Genomic DNA, 13484 nt, shown 5'->3' on the forward strand with positions numbered 1-13484 from the left:
TTCCACTCCAGCAGAGTGAGAGCTGCATTTTACCAGCATTGATACTTATCTCCACAACTTCCAGCACAACACCCATTTCCAAGCTCTTTTCCTTGCATCATCTAAAAATATATTCAGAGTTGGATTTATTTCATCAACTTACAGTAAATATTCTGTGTCCAGTCCTGTCAAATGCCACACAATAGACAGAAGAGAGATGGCCAAGGATCCTCCTGTGCATCTTGACATGCTGGTACATACTCCCTGGGAATGAGGTGCTGAACTTGGCATATCCAGTTAACTGCTTTGCTCGATGCACCTCCACTGGAACACAGGAAACATCAGGTTTCAAACATGTCTGTTCTAAAATTTGGGTTTATTCAATTGCCATTAATATTAAAAAAATAATTTCATAAAGTCAGGTTTTGTGGTATCTGTTGGTTTTATTTGTTTGGTACATACTCCCTGGAAATGAGGTGCTGAACTTGGCATATCCAGTTAATTGCTTTGCTCGATGCACCTCCACTGGAACACAGGAATCACATCATGTTTCAAACATGTCTGCTCTAAAACCTGGGTTTATTCAATTGCCATTAATATAAAAAAATTAATTTCATAAAGTCAGGTTTGTGGTATCTGTAATTTTCTATCAGTGTTTTAGGTGTGCTCAGCAGCAGGGGGAGAGGTGAGAGGAGCTTACCAAGGTTGGAATCACATCATGTTTCAAACATGTCTGCTCTAAAACTTGGGTTTATTCAATTGTCATTAATATTAAAAAATTAATTTATAAAGTCAGGTTTTGAGGTATCTGTAGTTTTTATACCAGTGTTTTAGGTGTGCTCAGCAGCAGGGGAGAGGTGAGAGGAGCTTACCAAGGTTGGAATCACATCATGTTTCAAACATGTCTGCTCTAAAACTTGGGTTTATTCAATTGCCACTAATATTAAAAAATTAATTTCATAAAGTCAGGTTTGTGGTATCTGTAATTTTTATATTTTAGGTACTTTAGGTGTGCTCAGCAGCAGGGGAGAGGTGAGAGGAGCTTACCAAGGTTGGGGGGGGTGCCATAGTTCACAGGCATTTCAGGGGGTCTGCCTCGATGCAGGGCAGCAAATGCAGAGCCCTTCCAAACTGTGCTCCTGCAATCTGCAACAACAGTTGAAATTCATCATGAATATTTGTTTAAAATGCAGCTCCAAAACACAGCAAAGAGCCCATCTAGCCTGGTCTCAAACACAGGATTGAACCCACTGAAAAACCAGGCACCAACTGCCCCAAAACTTCTCACAAACAATGAAGAGTTAAAGAGAAAAATCCATTTAATAGTAATAGAAGGAGAAAAAACCAACACAACCAACCAGCAAACTGTGAAATTACTCCTAAATGATGGTACCCCTGCAGTTCACATGACACAAAACTAAAATTCCAACTGATTTTAAACATTTTCCTGAATATTTCTACAGGAATGCAATGAGTAGTTAATAATGTGAAGTTATTTCATGAGATGATCTCAAGAACCTTTCAGTAACTGAAGGGGATTTACAAGAAAGCTGGAGAGGAATTTTTCACAAAGGCTCGGAGAGAAAGGACAAGGGGGAAGGAGGACAAGTTTAGATGGGATGTGAGGAAAAATCCTTCCCTGGGAGGGTGGGGAAGGCACAGCTGGGGCTGCCCCTGGATCCCTGGCAGTGCCCAAGGCCAGGCTGGACACTGGGAGGTGTCCCTGCCCATGGCAGGGGTGGAATGGGATGAGATGAGATTTAAGTTCCCTTCCAACCCAAACCATTCTGGGATTTTCTGGGATTTCCCTTGCACAGCATCAGCCCTGCCTTTCTCACAGCACTCCCCAAACCCTGACCCTGTACCCATGCCATGACTCACCCCCATTTCACACAAAGAACACTTCCTACCTTTTGCTGTCCTTAGCAAGGACTGTCTCCCTGCCCCAAGCAAGGAATTCACTCTGGAAATGCTGGGTGGGATCTCCTTATCCAGGATGGGGCCAATACGTTTGCAAATCTGTAATAAATGATCTGGAGCCACATGTTTGTTGGACAGCACCTGACAGAAATTTAAGGTTTAAAAATTAGGATGGTACACCCAGAACTGATGGATCTAAAAGCATCAATAGGCACAGGTATATTTGATATTTTTGATAAATTTTTTTTAAGTTCAACTTAGAGAGAAAATCAATTCTGTTAAGCTGTGATCTAGTAAATTCAGTGGGTACTCTGCTGTAGTAAAAATAACTGGAGTAAAGTGGCTCCTGCACATCAGTATTTTATTACTTGAAGCTTGCAGGAATCACCCCTGTGGCACCCACTTGTGAGGCACCCTACACTGAGTGGCTTTGCCCAATTCACCCTGGGATTTGTACTAAAAACAAGAAATAAAACACAAACCCTCAGAACTGAAGATCATGCACAAGAATTTATGCAGCTACCACTGGTACCTGTTCAGTGAAGTGCAAACCAGCAGGTTTGAGTACAACCTCTCTGGAAAGAGTTTCCTTGAAGAACCAGTCCCACACAACCTAAGCCTGCCCTACTTCCTGAAACCAGGGCTCAAACCATTCCTCCCTACACTCAGCAATGATCCCACACTATCTGCATCAAGCAACCTAAAAAAAAAAATCCACCCCCACCCACACTGAGATGTCTCAGACAAGAACAGATGTGTGAGGGTTTTGCTGATTTTTCCCCCTTTTAATCTAAAAAAATCCTTATTCTTATCAAGACAATAATGTAGAAATTAAAGACACAAAGTAAGAGTTTAAACAGCTTTGAGTGGAGCAAACTGTCAGAACCATAAAGTGAAGGAGCTGGGACTGCAGTGTCAGCTGGCCATGACCAAACCAGTCACCCCAGCAGCTCCTGCAGCAGCCCCACAACTCCCAGGCCACCCCAGCTCAGGTATGTGGCTCCTGCCCAGCTCCCCCAGAGCACAAGCACAACGAGCTCCTGCTGCTGATGCTGCTCCCTTGAAGGGCTGCTGATGACCCAACAGGGCTGATCTGCTCACACAACACTGGGAATTAAAATAAAATTAAAAATTAAATACCACACGCTCCCAGAAAGTTGCCCAAATGCACACAGAGCATTCAGAAAGCACAATTTAAGTCACATCCTAGCACTTGTTGTTAATAATAAAATGCAGGTATAAAGCTTGTGGGGCACAGGTTTGTGCTCCTGGCAGGGTGGGAGGAGATAACATCACAAAAAAGTTCCCATTACCCCACAGGCAAACCTGTCCAAGCAAATCAGCCCATCAGATGCTTAAGGCTGATGATAAGAAACATATCTGGTAGCCCAAAGACTACAAAATGCAGCTTGACAGAATTTCTTTATCAATTCTGACTCTTGAATTGCTACAGAGCAGTGCCAGCCACAACACCCAGGACAGAAAGGTCAGCCTGCTTTCTGCCAAACACTAAAACCCTTTTTGTTTGCCTGCCATCAGCAATAAATATATTTTCTAAATGCAACCCCTTGCAATTCCTTTCTTTTTGAAGTAGTTTTGCTGGGATTTTGGAAGGAACAGTTATTTTAAAGATTTGCAATTCCATGCTGAGCAAAGTGGAATAGAAAAAATTACAGCACATGACTGATTTGTCTGTGGTGGTTCCCAGAGGTTGCCAGAGCCCCTCAAAAACCAGAAACTAAAACTCTGAGAATATTAATTTAGATGTTCTGAAACACTGCTGCCTTGAGCAGAGATTTCATTTAAATTGTTCAGGAAAAAAAGAAGTAGAGGCAGCACCTGTTGAAGAATTAGTTTGACAATTGTGTATTCAGAATAATCAGAGTTAAAAAGCAGCCCTGAAATCAGGAAAACAAACACATGGGATCTCCCAACACTCTGCTTTCTGCCAGAAGAAATGCGACAAGAAATCAACAATGAAGCAACTAAAAAAAACCTCCCAACAATTCTTTCTAAGCCTAATCCTACTTTCATCTTGCCTAAATTCAAGTCAGAGCTTGAAAATATTCCTGTTTAGCAAGGCCAGGCTTCTTAGTGACTTAAAAAAAAATGATCTAAAACCTTCCTTGCTCAACTGACCACAACAAATAGAGGAAATGGAATCACACTTATCATGTCAAGCAATGCTGAAATCATTAGGAAAGTGTTTTAAACAACACTTCATTCCTTCTCTATGCAAATGTGAGCCTGAGATCTTTAAGTGCTTCACAAGAGGGAGTTCACAGCAACAATCAGTCAATTAACCCAGAATGCCTGAACCTCAGGTGGGAAAAAGCAAGGATAAACAATTCTTGAAAGGAAACACCATCAAATACAATAAATCAGGATAAAAACCACACAGGGCAGGGCAGGCACCACCAGGCCCTCAAACTCTTTGCCACTTAAGAAACAGCAAAATTAAGCCCCAAAACACAGCTCTGCCTTCTGTAAAAAACAATTCAGAACACACCACACCAGATGTGGAAGGGAAGAAAGTAAATTCTGCGGAGAGATCACCCCCATCCTTGCAGCACTTTAGAAACAAAGCCACGGGCAGCGAGGAGCCGGCGATGTGAGCACACTCACAGCCACCACAAGTGCCAACCCTCGCTTTCTGAACAGCGATTTCATTTCCTAATCTGTTGGAGGGGGCTGAAAGAAACCAACCAGAAAATAAATACCGACAAATCACAACGTGCCTCACAAGCTGGTGCCCGAAACTCCGAAATGAAACCTCGCTGGAGATTGGCTCCTGCCTGCATGTAGGCAGTGGCATGTACCACTGCACAACGCCAAGCTCCACCTCTGCTATGTAAACAATATCCTCAATTTAAACCACCGCTTGTGTTTTTGTTAGTCTGATGTGAAGAAATTAAAGGCCCTTTCTAAAGGAATTCCAGTGTTCAGAGGCAGGATGGTACAGGGAGGTGAAGATTTGGGCCTACTCTTAAGGGTAGAGGGGTCTAACATCAATGTCATCACCGTAAATAAAAAGGGTTTTTTTTAAAAGAGAAAAGTCTCACCAATTCTTCATAACTTCTATAATGCTCATTTCCTTGCCAATCCAACCTTTTGGGAAGCAACTAAATAAAGGAAAAACAAACAGAAAAACCGTGAGCGGTGAAAGGGGAAAGGAGGGATTACCGACCGCATCCAAAACAATGTGTGTCGAGGGGGGGAAAAGTTGAGACAGCGGCAGAAACTTGAATGACTTGCAAAGGAAACTTTTGACTACAGCAAGATTTCATCAGAGCCCACACAGACCTGGTGCTGCTCCAGCTCCTGCACCAGCACCTGCAGAGGGAAGGGGAAAAACACAAAGTCAGGGACAAGGCACGATCGGGCTCCCCCGGAGCGGGGGGCGCGGCTGCTCCCACCTCCCCCGGCCCTCGGGGGCAGCACGGGGTGCCCGCGCCCCGGCGAGCCCCGCACTCACCTTCAGCGCTCTCCGGCAGGGCCCGGTGCTCAGGAACCGGGCGATGAGGAAGTAAAGCTCTGTAAGAGACACGGCAAGAGACACGGGGGTTGAGCCGGGGGGCGGCCGTGACCCATCCTGAGGGGGGGGCAGGAAGATGGCGGCACCTCCGGCACCTCCTCACCCCGGCCCGCGGTGTTACCTGATTCAATGAGCGGCAGCGACGCGCCGGAGCTGGAAGAGGCCGCAGGCTCGGCCATGGCGGGCTGAGGGCGGCGGGCCCGGCTCGGCACGGCGCTGTCAGCGCCTCCCCTCCTCCCTCCCTCCCCTCACGGCCGCCCCCCCGCTCCCCTCAGCGCTCCCTCCCTCCCTCTCCCCCCTCAGCGCAGCCTCGGCGGCGCCGCCGCCATCGCCGCCGCACCACCCGCCACGGAGCCGCCGTCGACACCTCCGCCAGGAGCGCCCGCGGGGGGGCGGCGGAAAATAGTTCCCGCAGTACCGGGCGCTTCGAGCGCGCCGAGGGAACAGCGGTGAAGGCGTGTGGCCGCGGGGATATACACGAAGGGAAGCGGGGTGGGTGGCGGGGGGGATGGTGGGGAAGGCGGCGGGTGAGGAGAAGGGGAGGCGGAGGCGCGGAAGGATCGCGCGAGGAAGGCGGCGGTGACGCGCACCGGGGGCGGGGCTGAGCGCGGCGAGGCGGCAGCGCTGAGGGGTGGCGGCGGGGAGGCGGCGGCGGCTGCGGGGCTGCTCTGGTCGGCCCCGGGAACAGCGGTGCTGCCGCCGCTGCTCGGCCTCCCCAGCCCGGGACAGCCCTCCCGGGACCGGCGAGGCACCGACAGCTGTTTCCAGGGGGGGATTCGGTGACGGAGCGGACGCCGTGTGCCGCCAGGCCAGGGCCTTTGCCTCCTGTGCCGTGTCCGGCTCTGGGCTCCTCACTGCGAGGATATCGAGGGGTTGCAGCTTATCCACAGAAGGGAACAGAGCTGGAAAGGGCTGGAGAATCCCTGAGGGAGCTGGGAAGGGGCTGCAGAATCCCTGAGGGAGCTGGAAGGGGCTGCAGAGTGCCTGAGGAGCTGGAAGGGGCTGAGGCTGGAGCAAAGGAGGCTCAGGGGCCCTCGTGGCTCTGCACAAGTCCCTGCCAGGAGGGCACAGCCGGGGGGGTCAGGCTCTGCTGCCAGGGAACAGGGACAGGAGCAGAGGGAGCGGCCTCAGGCTGGGCCAGGGCAGGCTCAGCTGGGACACAGGGAGAATTTTTTCGCTGAAAGTTTGATTAAACATTGCAATGCTCTGCCCAGGGAGGTGTTGAAGTCCCCATTCCTGGAGGAGTTCAAGGAACGACTGGAAGTGGGTCGTTGACAAGGGGTTGATCAAAGGTTGGACTCGATGATCTCAGAAGTGTTTCCAAAGCAAAATGATTTTGTGATAATGTGATTCAAAGTGCACTGTGCCGCGTGGTGCCCAGTGTGCACCGTGGCTGCAGGGACTGGGGAGCATCAATGCTGTGTCTGTGTCAGAGCTCAGGGCTGGCCCAGCCTCTGCTGTGACAGCAGAGCCCCGTGCGGGATCCCGGGGGCACCTGGGGGTCCCCAAACACCACCTTGGGGAGGGGCATTTCCCACACACAGCACGGCTCCCCTGGCATCACTGACCCAAAAAGAAACCAGCTCTGCCCCCATGCCTGTGCCACCTCGAGCCTGGCCAGGACATCGGGCTGTGAGGAGGCTCCAGGATGGGCAGAGGGATGGAGCAGCTCTGCTGGCAGGAAAGGCTGGCACAGCTGGCATTGTTCACCTGCACAGGAGAAGCTTTGGGCTGAGCTCAGGGTGGCCTTGCAGGGCCTGGAGCCCCAGGAAAGCTGGAGAGAGACAATTGCCAGGGGATGCAGGGACAGCACACAGGGAATGGCTTCACACTGAAAAATTACAAGTTTATATCAGATAATTAGGAAATTTTTTTCTCTGGCAGGGTGGGCAGGGGCTGGGATGGAATTCCCAGAGCAGCTGTGGCTGCCCCTGGATCCCTGGCAGTGCCCAAGGCCAGGTTGGACACTGGGTTGGAGCAGCCTGGGACAGTGGAAGGTGTCCCTGCCATGGCAGGGAGTGGGAGTGGATAATTTTTAAGTTCCCTTCCACCCCAAACCATTCTTCATCTTTTTTTCTTTCCCACCGTTGTTTCCCAGCCATGCCCAGCCTGAACACTGATAAAACCAGCAATGGCTGTACTTGTGTTACATTTTAAATCCCAGGTCTTTGCCTATTTAATTCCCCACCTCTGGTACCTTAAAATGCATTTTTAGAACCTTGAAGTAAATTACTTCTATGTCTCATTCCCTTAACCCAAACAACTGCTAGGACTATACAAAGACAACAGAGTATGTTCCAAGAAAGAAGTTTTGTTCTCCTGCTGTTGTATTTTGGATCAGATTGTGCTCCACTGGATTCAAATCTGCATCAGCTCTCACTCCAATCCTTAGCTGAAGAGTAAATTTGGTATCACACAGGACAGAGTAATATTGAGAAGTTCCAATAAATGAACCAGTAGGTGATAGATGTGAGGGAAATGCTGAAAGTGCACAGAATCACAGCACCAGAGACCCAAAACAAATGAAAAACAGACACTCTGTAAAAGCAGGGATGAGTGGTTATTTTAGGGGATTTACCTGCAAGTTTAGTACTTATTTAACTGGTGGGTTGAGCTTGCCAAAACCAGAGTAAGTAATATCATAGAGCTAGATTTTGTTACTATTAAATTAAACCAACAAATATGAGGGGGATGTTGGGGGAAGTGAGTGATAAAAGTGGCATCAATTTCCAGTTTTGAAATATCCAAAAACTTGAAGGCAAAGCCAAGTGTGCTGTGTGAGGAACATTCCTGTGATGGAATGGAACAGGAGCAGGTTGTGCTCTAAGGTTGGGAGACTTTCTATAGAAAAGTTAAAGATTTCTAAAGTATTGAAGAGATAAAAATGGTAAAATTCTTCTTGAATTGAGAGTATTGATGAAGAAAGCAAATCAGAGGTGAAACTGAAGTGGCTTTTTTTAGAAACAACTGCAACAATTTGAAAAAGGCACTAAAAATGTACAGGAAGCAGGTACTGGGCTTGCAGGTGTTACCTAGGAGCATAAACAAATTCTGGGCTAAGAGGAAAAAACACCCAACAAAGAACAAACGTTTCTGTTTGAGCCTGGCTCCTCCCAGCACAAGGTGACAGTTTCTGGCTGCCATCTGACACTCTCTCATTATTGACTTTTTTAAAGCAAACAGCAGCAGCACAAAGCTCTCACTTCCCAACTGCAAGTTTAGACTCACACTGCAATTCTCCACTCCTGAACTGCCACCCATCTCTGTAAGGTGCAGTTTTGGCACTCTGAAGGACACAGTTACAAATCCAAACCACAGCACTCACATTCTGAGTTCACATCAATACAGGAGCTATGGAAACATCCTTTCATAATCAAGATTTATTTGGCTTTTGTTTGGTGATCACAAACACTATCAACAATTTTACAATTGTTTTTATTCACAGAGCTTTTTTTAATCTAAAAACTAATTCTGTTTTTTTTTTTTTCTAGCACTATTTCAAATATTTTTCACTCAATCTTTGTAGACAAGCTGTCCTTGAAAACTAGATGTGAAGTTCCAGTATCTCAAATATTGACATAACAAGTTCCATCTGCCAAGCAGAAACTTTTACTTAAGACAGTATTTAAAGATATAAAATAAAAGTTTCCAATCTTTTTGCATCACAGCTACAAAGTTGTTGGAAAAAAATAAAGCTGCAACTACCAAAAATAACTTTGTCACTGATATACATCACTCAGCAGGGAATCCACCACTAGGGAGCAGTTTTATTAGATAAGCAATTCTACTGATGGTACAACCACAGAGAAAGATAAAGAACTAAAATGTTAAGACGTTCTCAACACATCATTATGAATTCCAAAGTCTGATCTGTGTTATGCTTCATTTTATAGGATAGAAAACTGTCCCTTGGAGTCTGTGGAATGTGAGGCTTAATCAAGGCCTCAATGCCCTCTCCTTAATTAACACACTGTTAATTTCTGGTTTCATAGAAAACAGACAACCAGTACATGATTTTACCACTTAAAAAAAGCATTTACACTTATCTAAATATGTAAAAAAATGGGTTGAGTTGGGATTCTCTCCTTTTTAAAAACGTGTTTTCTAGAACTACTAAAAAACTTGCATTTACAAAATAGTTGATAAAAATATTCCTCTGAATTGTACAAGAAGAAAGGTTTAAGGACCACCAGTTACAGATGTGGGAGCAGGTGTCACTCAGACTTCACTTCTTTCTCTGCAGCTGCATCAGGTGCTAGGGTCTGGAAAGGGGAAAAAACCAGAACAATTCAGTGCAGGAAGTTTTTAGTGGCTCTGATTAGTTTGGAGTTTTAATGCACCTTAAACCCTGCACAGAATAACCTTGACTTGTTCCTGCAGATTTCTTTTGGATCTGCTAAACCAAGCTTCACAAAAAGGCTCTTGGATCCACCAGGATGGATTGCAGGATGTTGATTTGTTACTAAACACACACTGCAAGGGGTTTTAATTTTAACTGGATCACTGCCTTTAGGACAGAAAAAACTCCAGCTGTTACACAGCTACAATTACATATGAGGTGTTTAGAAAATCCATGAGGTAACACTTCATGCCTTTCAATTTCAGTGCCACACTTCAAATATCCTTCAAATCTTAACCCTATTTTAATTCTTAGCAAACAATAGCATCCAACAGGACAGACTCTGCCTCTTTAGCATAAAATTACACCTGGGATTTTGGGTGCTGTGAGCAATCATCATCCATTCCTTGTACATTTACATAATCTCTGCAGTGAACTAAAGGGACCCCAGATGGGAATGCTGCCAAATTTGGTTCCACTGCTGAAGCTTTACAAGCACAAATTAAAAGACTGCAATAATGCCAAAAATGAGTCAGCTGAAGAACTTGCAGTTGGAGCACAACTTTTTCACACTGCAGGCTTGACAATGACAAACTGTTACCCCAGAGCTCACTGAAGACCATCCTGTACCTTCCCAAACAAAAACCAAAATATTTCACTGAACCAAAACTAAACCAAAATACTCCACTGAACTGAAAATGTCACAGAAACCTGACACCAACTCCAGGCCCATAATTACCACACTTGCATTTCATCCCTGCAAATCTTGGCCTAAATTTGTAACAATGTCTGCATGCAGGAGTGTAATACAGAGTGGAGGATGCTGAAAGCGACCTGATCCATGACTCCAAAAAGTTCAGGCACTCTGGCACTGTGGTGCAGCCAAGACTCACCTGGCACAGCAATAACTCATTAATTGTTGTACTTTGTCCCTGCACCAACCTGTCCCTTCTCCCAGCAAGGTCTGGCACCTCAACTTTGCCCAGATCACCTCTGGGTTTCACTCAAGACTCTTTTCCAGGCCCGAGAAAAAGAATATTTCATTTGTCAACAAACTTTTGTGGCAAAAAACCTCCCCAACTTCTCAGTAACAGCAAAACCCAAACCCAGCACTCCAAACTTCACCTCCTCAGCTTTAGCTTCCCCATTCTCTGCAGGCAGGTTGTCCTTTGTCTGCTGCTCTTGGTTTGTCTCTTCTGTCTGTTTTCCTTTAGGCCCCTTCTTCCCCTTTGATGGAGCTTTCTTGTCCTCAGATTTATCCTGCAATGAAATACATTGCCAGTAAGTGAATTGTTATGATCTTCCAGCTAAACCTTGAAAACAATAAAAAACACACCAAAAAAGATAGATTTGCTAAGCTACCAACAACCCCTGATCACTCATTATAAAATATTTCAGAATTACATAATTGCAACACACTGACTTCTATGCTTCAAATGCCAAAATATATTTTTCTTCATTAGTATTTTTTTAAAGCCCACTAAGTAACTCCATAATGAGCAAACTTCTCACAACTAGAAAAAATACTGAGGATTGCTTTAAAAATTGAGGAATGTTTAAGAACTGATAAAGTTGATGCAAAAAAGGGTGGGGGTTTTCTTTGACGAATCAAATAAAAAAATCTTTGACTGTTAATTAATAGCTTGAAGTAGTTTTAAGCGGAAAATCCAACATCAATGAGCAGCAGTAAGTGCAGATGCATCACACACACTGCAAAAAAAAAAAAAAAGGAAATTACATCTTGGTAGCATTGGAAAGCTTCCCCAAATTCTTCAGGCTTACAGCCCTGAGAGTGGGAGCCCACTGATAGCCAGACCACTGGAATGAAGGTGGGCTCCTGGTCAGTAACTGCTCAATAGGATTAATGCAATGAAAATATCAGAAAGTCTAAAAGATGATGAGTTTATCTGAAATTAGAGAATCACAGAACAGTTTGGGCTGAGAGGGATCTTAAAGATCATCTCATCCAACCCCCAACACCTCCCACTGTCCCAGGCTGCTCCATCCCCAGTGTCCAACCTGGCCTTGGGCACTGCCAGGGATGCAGGGGTGGAATTCCATCCCAGCCCTGCCCACCCTGCCAGGGAACAATTCCTCATTGCCAATGTCCCATCCAGCCCTGCCCTCTGGCAGTTAGAAGCCTTTCCCTGTCACTCCATCCCTAGGAAATTATCTCTCTTCAACTTTCTGATCAACTCCCTCCAGGTACTGAAAGGTCATGATGAGCTCAGCCCAAAGCTTTTAACACATCACTAAGAAAAGCTGAAGATGACAAAGGAACACTTAACAACGCAAACAGCAGAGAGCCAACAGACACAAGGCCTTTTTTAATTCTCCCCAAAACCAAACAATTTTACACCTCACTTATTTTCACTGTGAAAGCTGTGCTGAAAAATTCAAAGATCACACAAAGCCACTTTCTTACACACAAACACCTGAAAGTTTGACCACATGAATGGAAGCTCATGTGGTTTTTAAGTGGCTAATACATTTTTTGCCTGTCCTAAGACACTGCTCTAAAACATCAGTAGGTGTGCTTTAGGTTCTCTTGTTACACAGATGAAATACAACGCTATGTACAGAATCATTTAGTTTGGAAAAGTCCTCCAAGATACGCCAACTTTAACTGAGCACCACCCTGTCAACCAGAGCAGAACAAACCAGATCCTAGCCTATCCTTGGACACCTCCAGGGATGGTGACTTCACGCCCTCCCTGGGCAGCTTTTCCAATGCCTGCCCAGCCTTTCTGAGAAGAAATCCCTCCTGATGTCCTAACGCAGCTGCTTTGACAGTCAGGTAGTTCCACCCAATATAACACGCATGGATCCGTGCCCACGCTTCCGTGCAATGCCTGGAGCTTAACAAGGCTCTACAGCCACAGCGATGGAATGTACCTGTAAATACTGGCAGAAGCACATCAAAACAACGCTTCAGCCAAGTTCCCACAAGGAACAAAACCATTCCAGCACGGTGCCCCCAAGCACTCCCACCTCCTCTCCCTTCCCTTTTCCAATTCACTCTCACCTTCGCCGGCAACTTTTTAGGTTTCGGCTCCGCTTTGGCAGGCGCGGGTTTCTGAGGAGAGAGAATAAATCAGGCAGGGATCCAGTCTGGGCACGGCGTCCCGCCCATCCCGGCAGGGCCCCGCCGCTCGGCACTTACCGCGGAGAGCCGCGCCGATCGCCGCTTGGGCTGCGGGAGACACGGACACACACAGGGACACAGAGAGAGAGAAGGGCGTGAGGGGCGGGCAGCCCTGGGCAGCCCCGCCTGCCCCGCCGCCCTGCCCGCTCCTTACCTCCTCGGGGGCGTCCCCGTCCGCCACCGTCACCTGCAACACACAGAGCGCGTCAGCGAGCGGGGCGGCCCCGGCCCCGGCCCCCGCCCGCCCCTTCCCGGACCGCGAGCCTCACCGAGCCCCCCCGAGCCTCCCTCCCACACCCGCTGCCCCGTCCCCGGCACAAGGGGAAGGCGCCGGCCCTCGGTACCGCCCGCCGCACCGGAGCCCGCGGCGCGGCCGCTTCCCGCCGAGCCCGCTCCCCACACACTCCCGGCCGTCCCCTCCCCGCGGCTCCGCTCGCTGCCGCCCGCCTTCACCTTCCTCTTGGGCATCTCGACGCTCCCGGCCGCGACCCCCGCGGCTGCGGCTGCTCCTGCTGCTGTGGCGCGGCTGCTGCTGCGAGCGAGCGCTGCTGCTGCGGCCGCCTGCG

At 47.4% G+C, this 13484-nt stretch overlaps 2 protein-coding genes across 2 annotated transcripts in view; both read right to left on the reverse strand.

The window, feature by feature from the left end:
- BRWD1 (bromodomain and WD repeat domain containing 1) overlaps window positions 1-5647 on the reverse strand; it is a 50125-nt gene extending 44478 nt beyond the window's left edge. Inside the window, exons 1-7 of the mRNA XM_063180825.1 lie at window positions 5556-5647; window positions 5375-5433; window positions 5203-5232; window positions 4962-5021; window positions 1890-2040; window positions 1027-1125; window positions 143-303 (exon numbers count right to left, since the gene is read on the reverse strand). Coding sequence (XP_063036895.1) covers window positions 143-303; window positions 1027-1125; window positions 1890-2040; window positions 4962-5021; window positions 5203-5232; window positions 5375-5433; window positions 5556-5613 — 618 coding nt within the window. The 5' untranslated portion in view covers window positions 5614-5647. The remainder of the gene's footprint in view (window positions 1-142; window positions 304-1026; window positions 1126-1889; window positions 2041-4961; window positions 5022-5202; window positions 5233-5374; window positions 5434-5555) is intronic.
- A 3152-nt stretch (window positions 5648-8799) lies between these two features.
- On the reverse strand, window positions 8800-13455 carry HMGN1 (high mobility group nucleosome binding domain 1). Its single transcript, XM_063180837.1, has 6 exons — window positions 13372-13455; window positions 13073-13105; window positions 12937-12966; window positions 12799-12849; window positions 10899-11033; window positions 8800-9696 (listed from the first exon to the last, which is right to left on the reverse strand). The coding sequence occupies exons 1-6, from the start codon at window positions 13384-13386 to the stop codon at window positions 9649-9651; spliced, it is 312 nt and encodes a 103-aa protein (XP_063036907.1). The 5' UTR covers window positions 13387-13455; the 3' UTR covers window positions 8800-9648.
- Window positions 13456-13484: the final 29 nt, after the last annotated feature.

The sequence above is a fragment of the Melospiza melodia genome, chromosome 2 (assembly GCF_035770615.1).
Source record: "Melospiza melodia melodia isolate bMelMel2 chromosome 2, bMelMel2.pri, whole genome shotgun sequence".
Lineage (NCBI taxonomy): Eukaryota > Metazoa > Chordata > Aves > Passeriformes > Passerellidae > Melospiza > Melospiza melodia.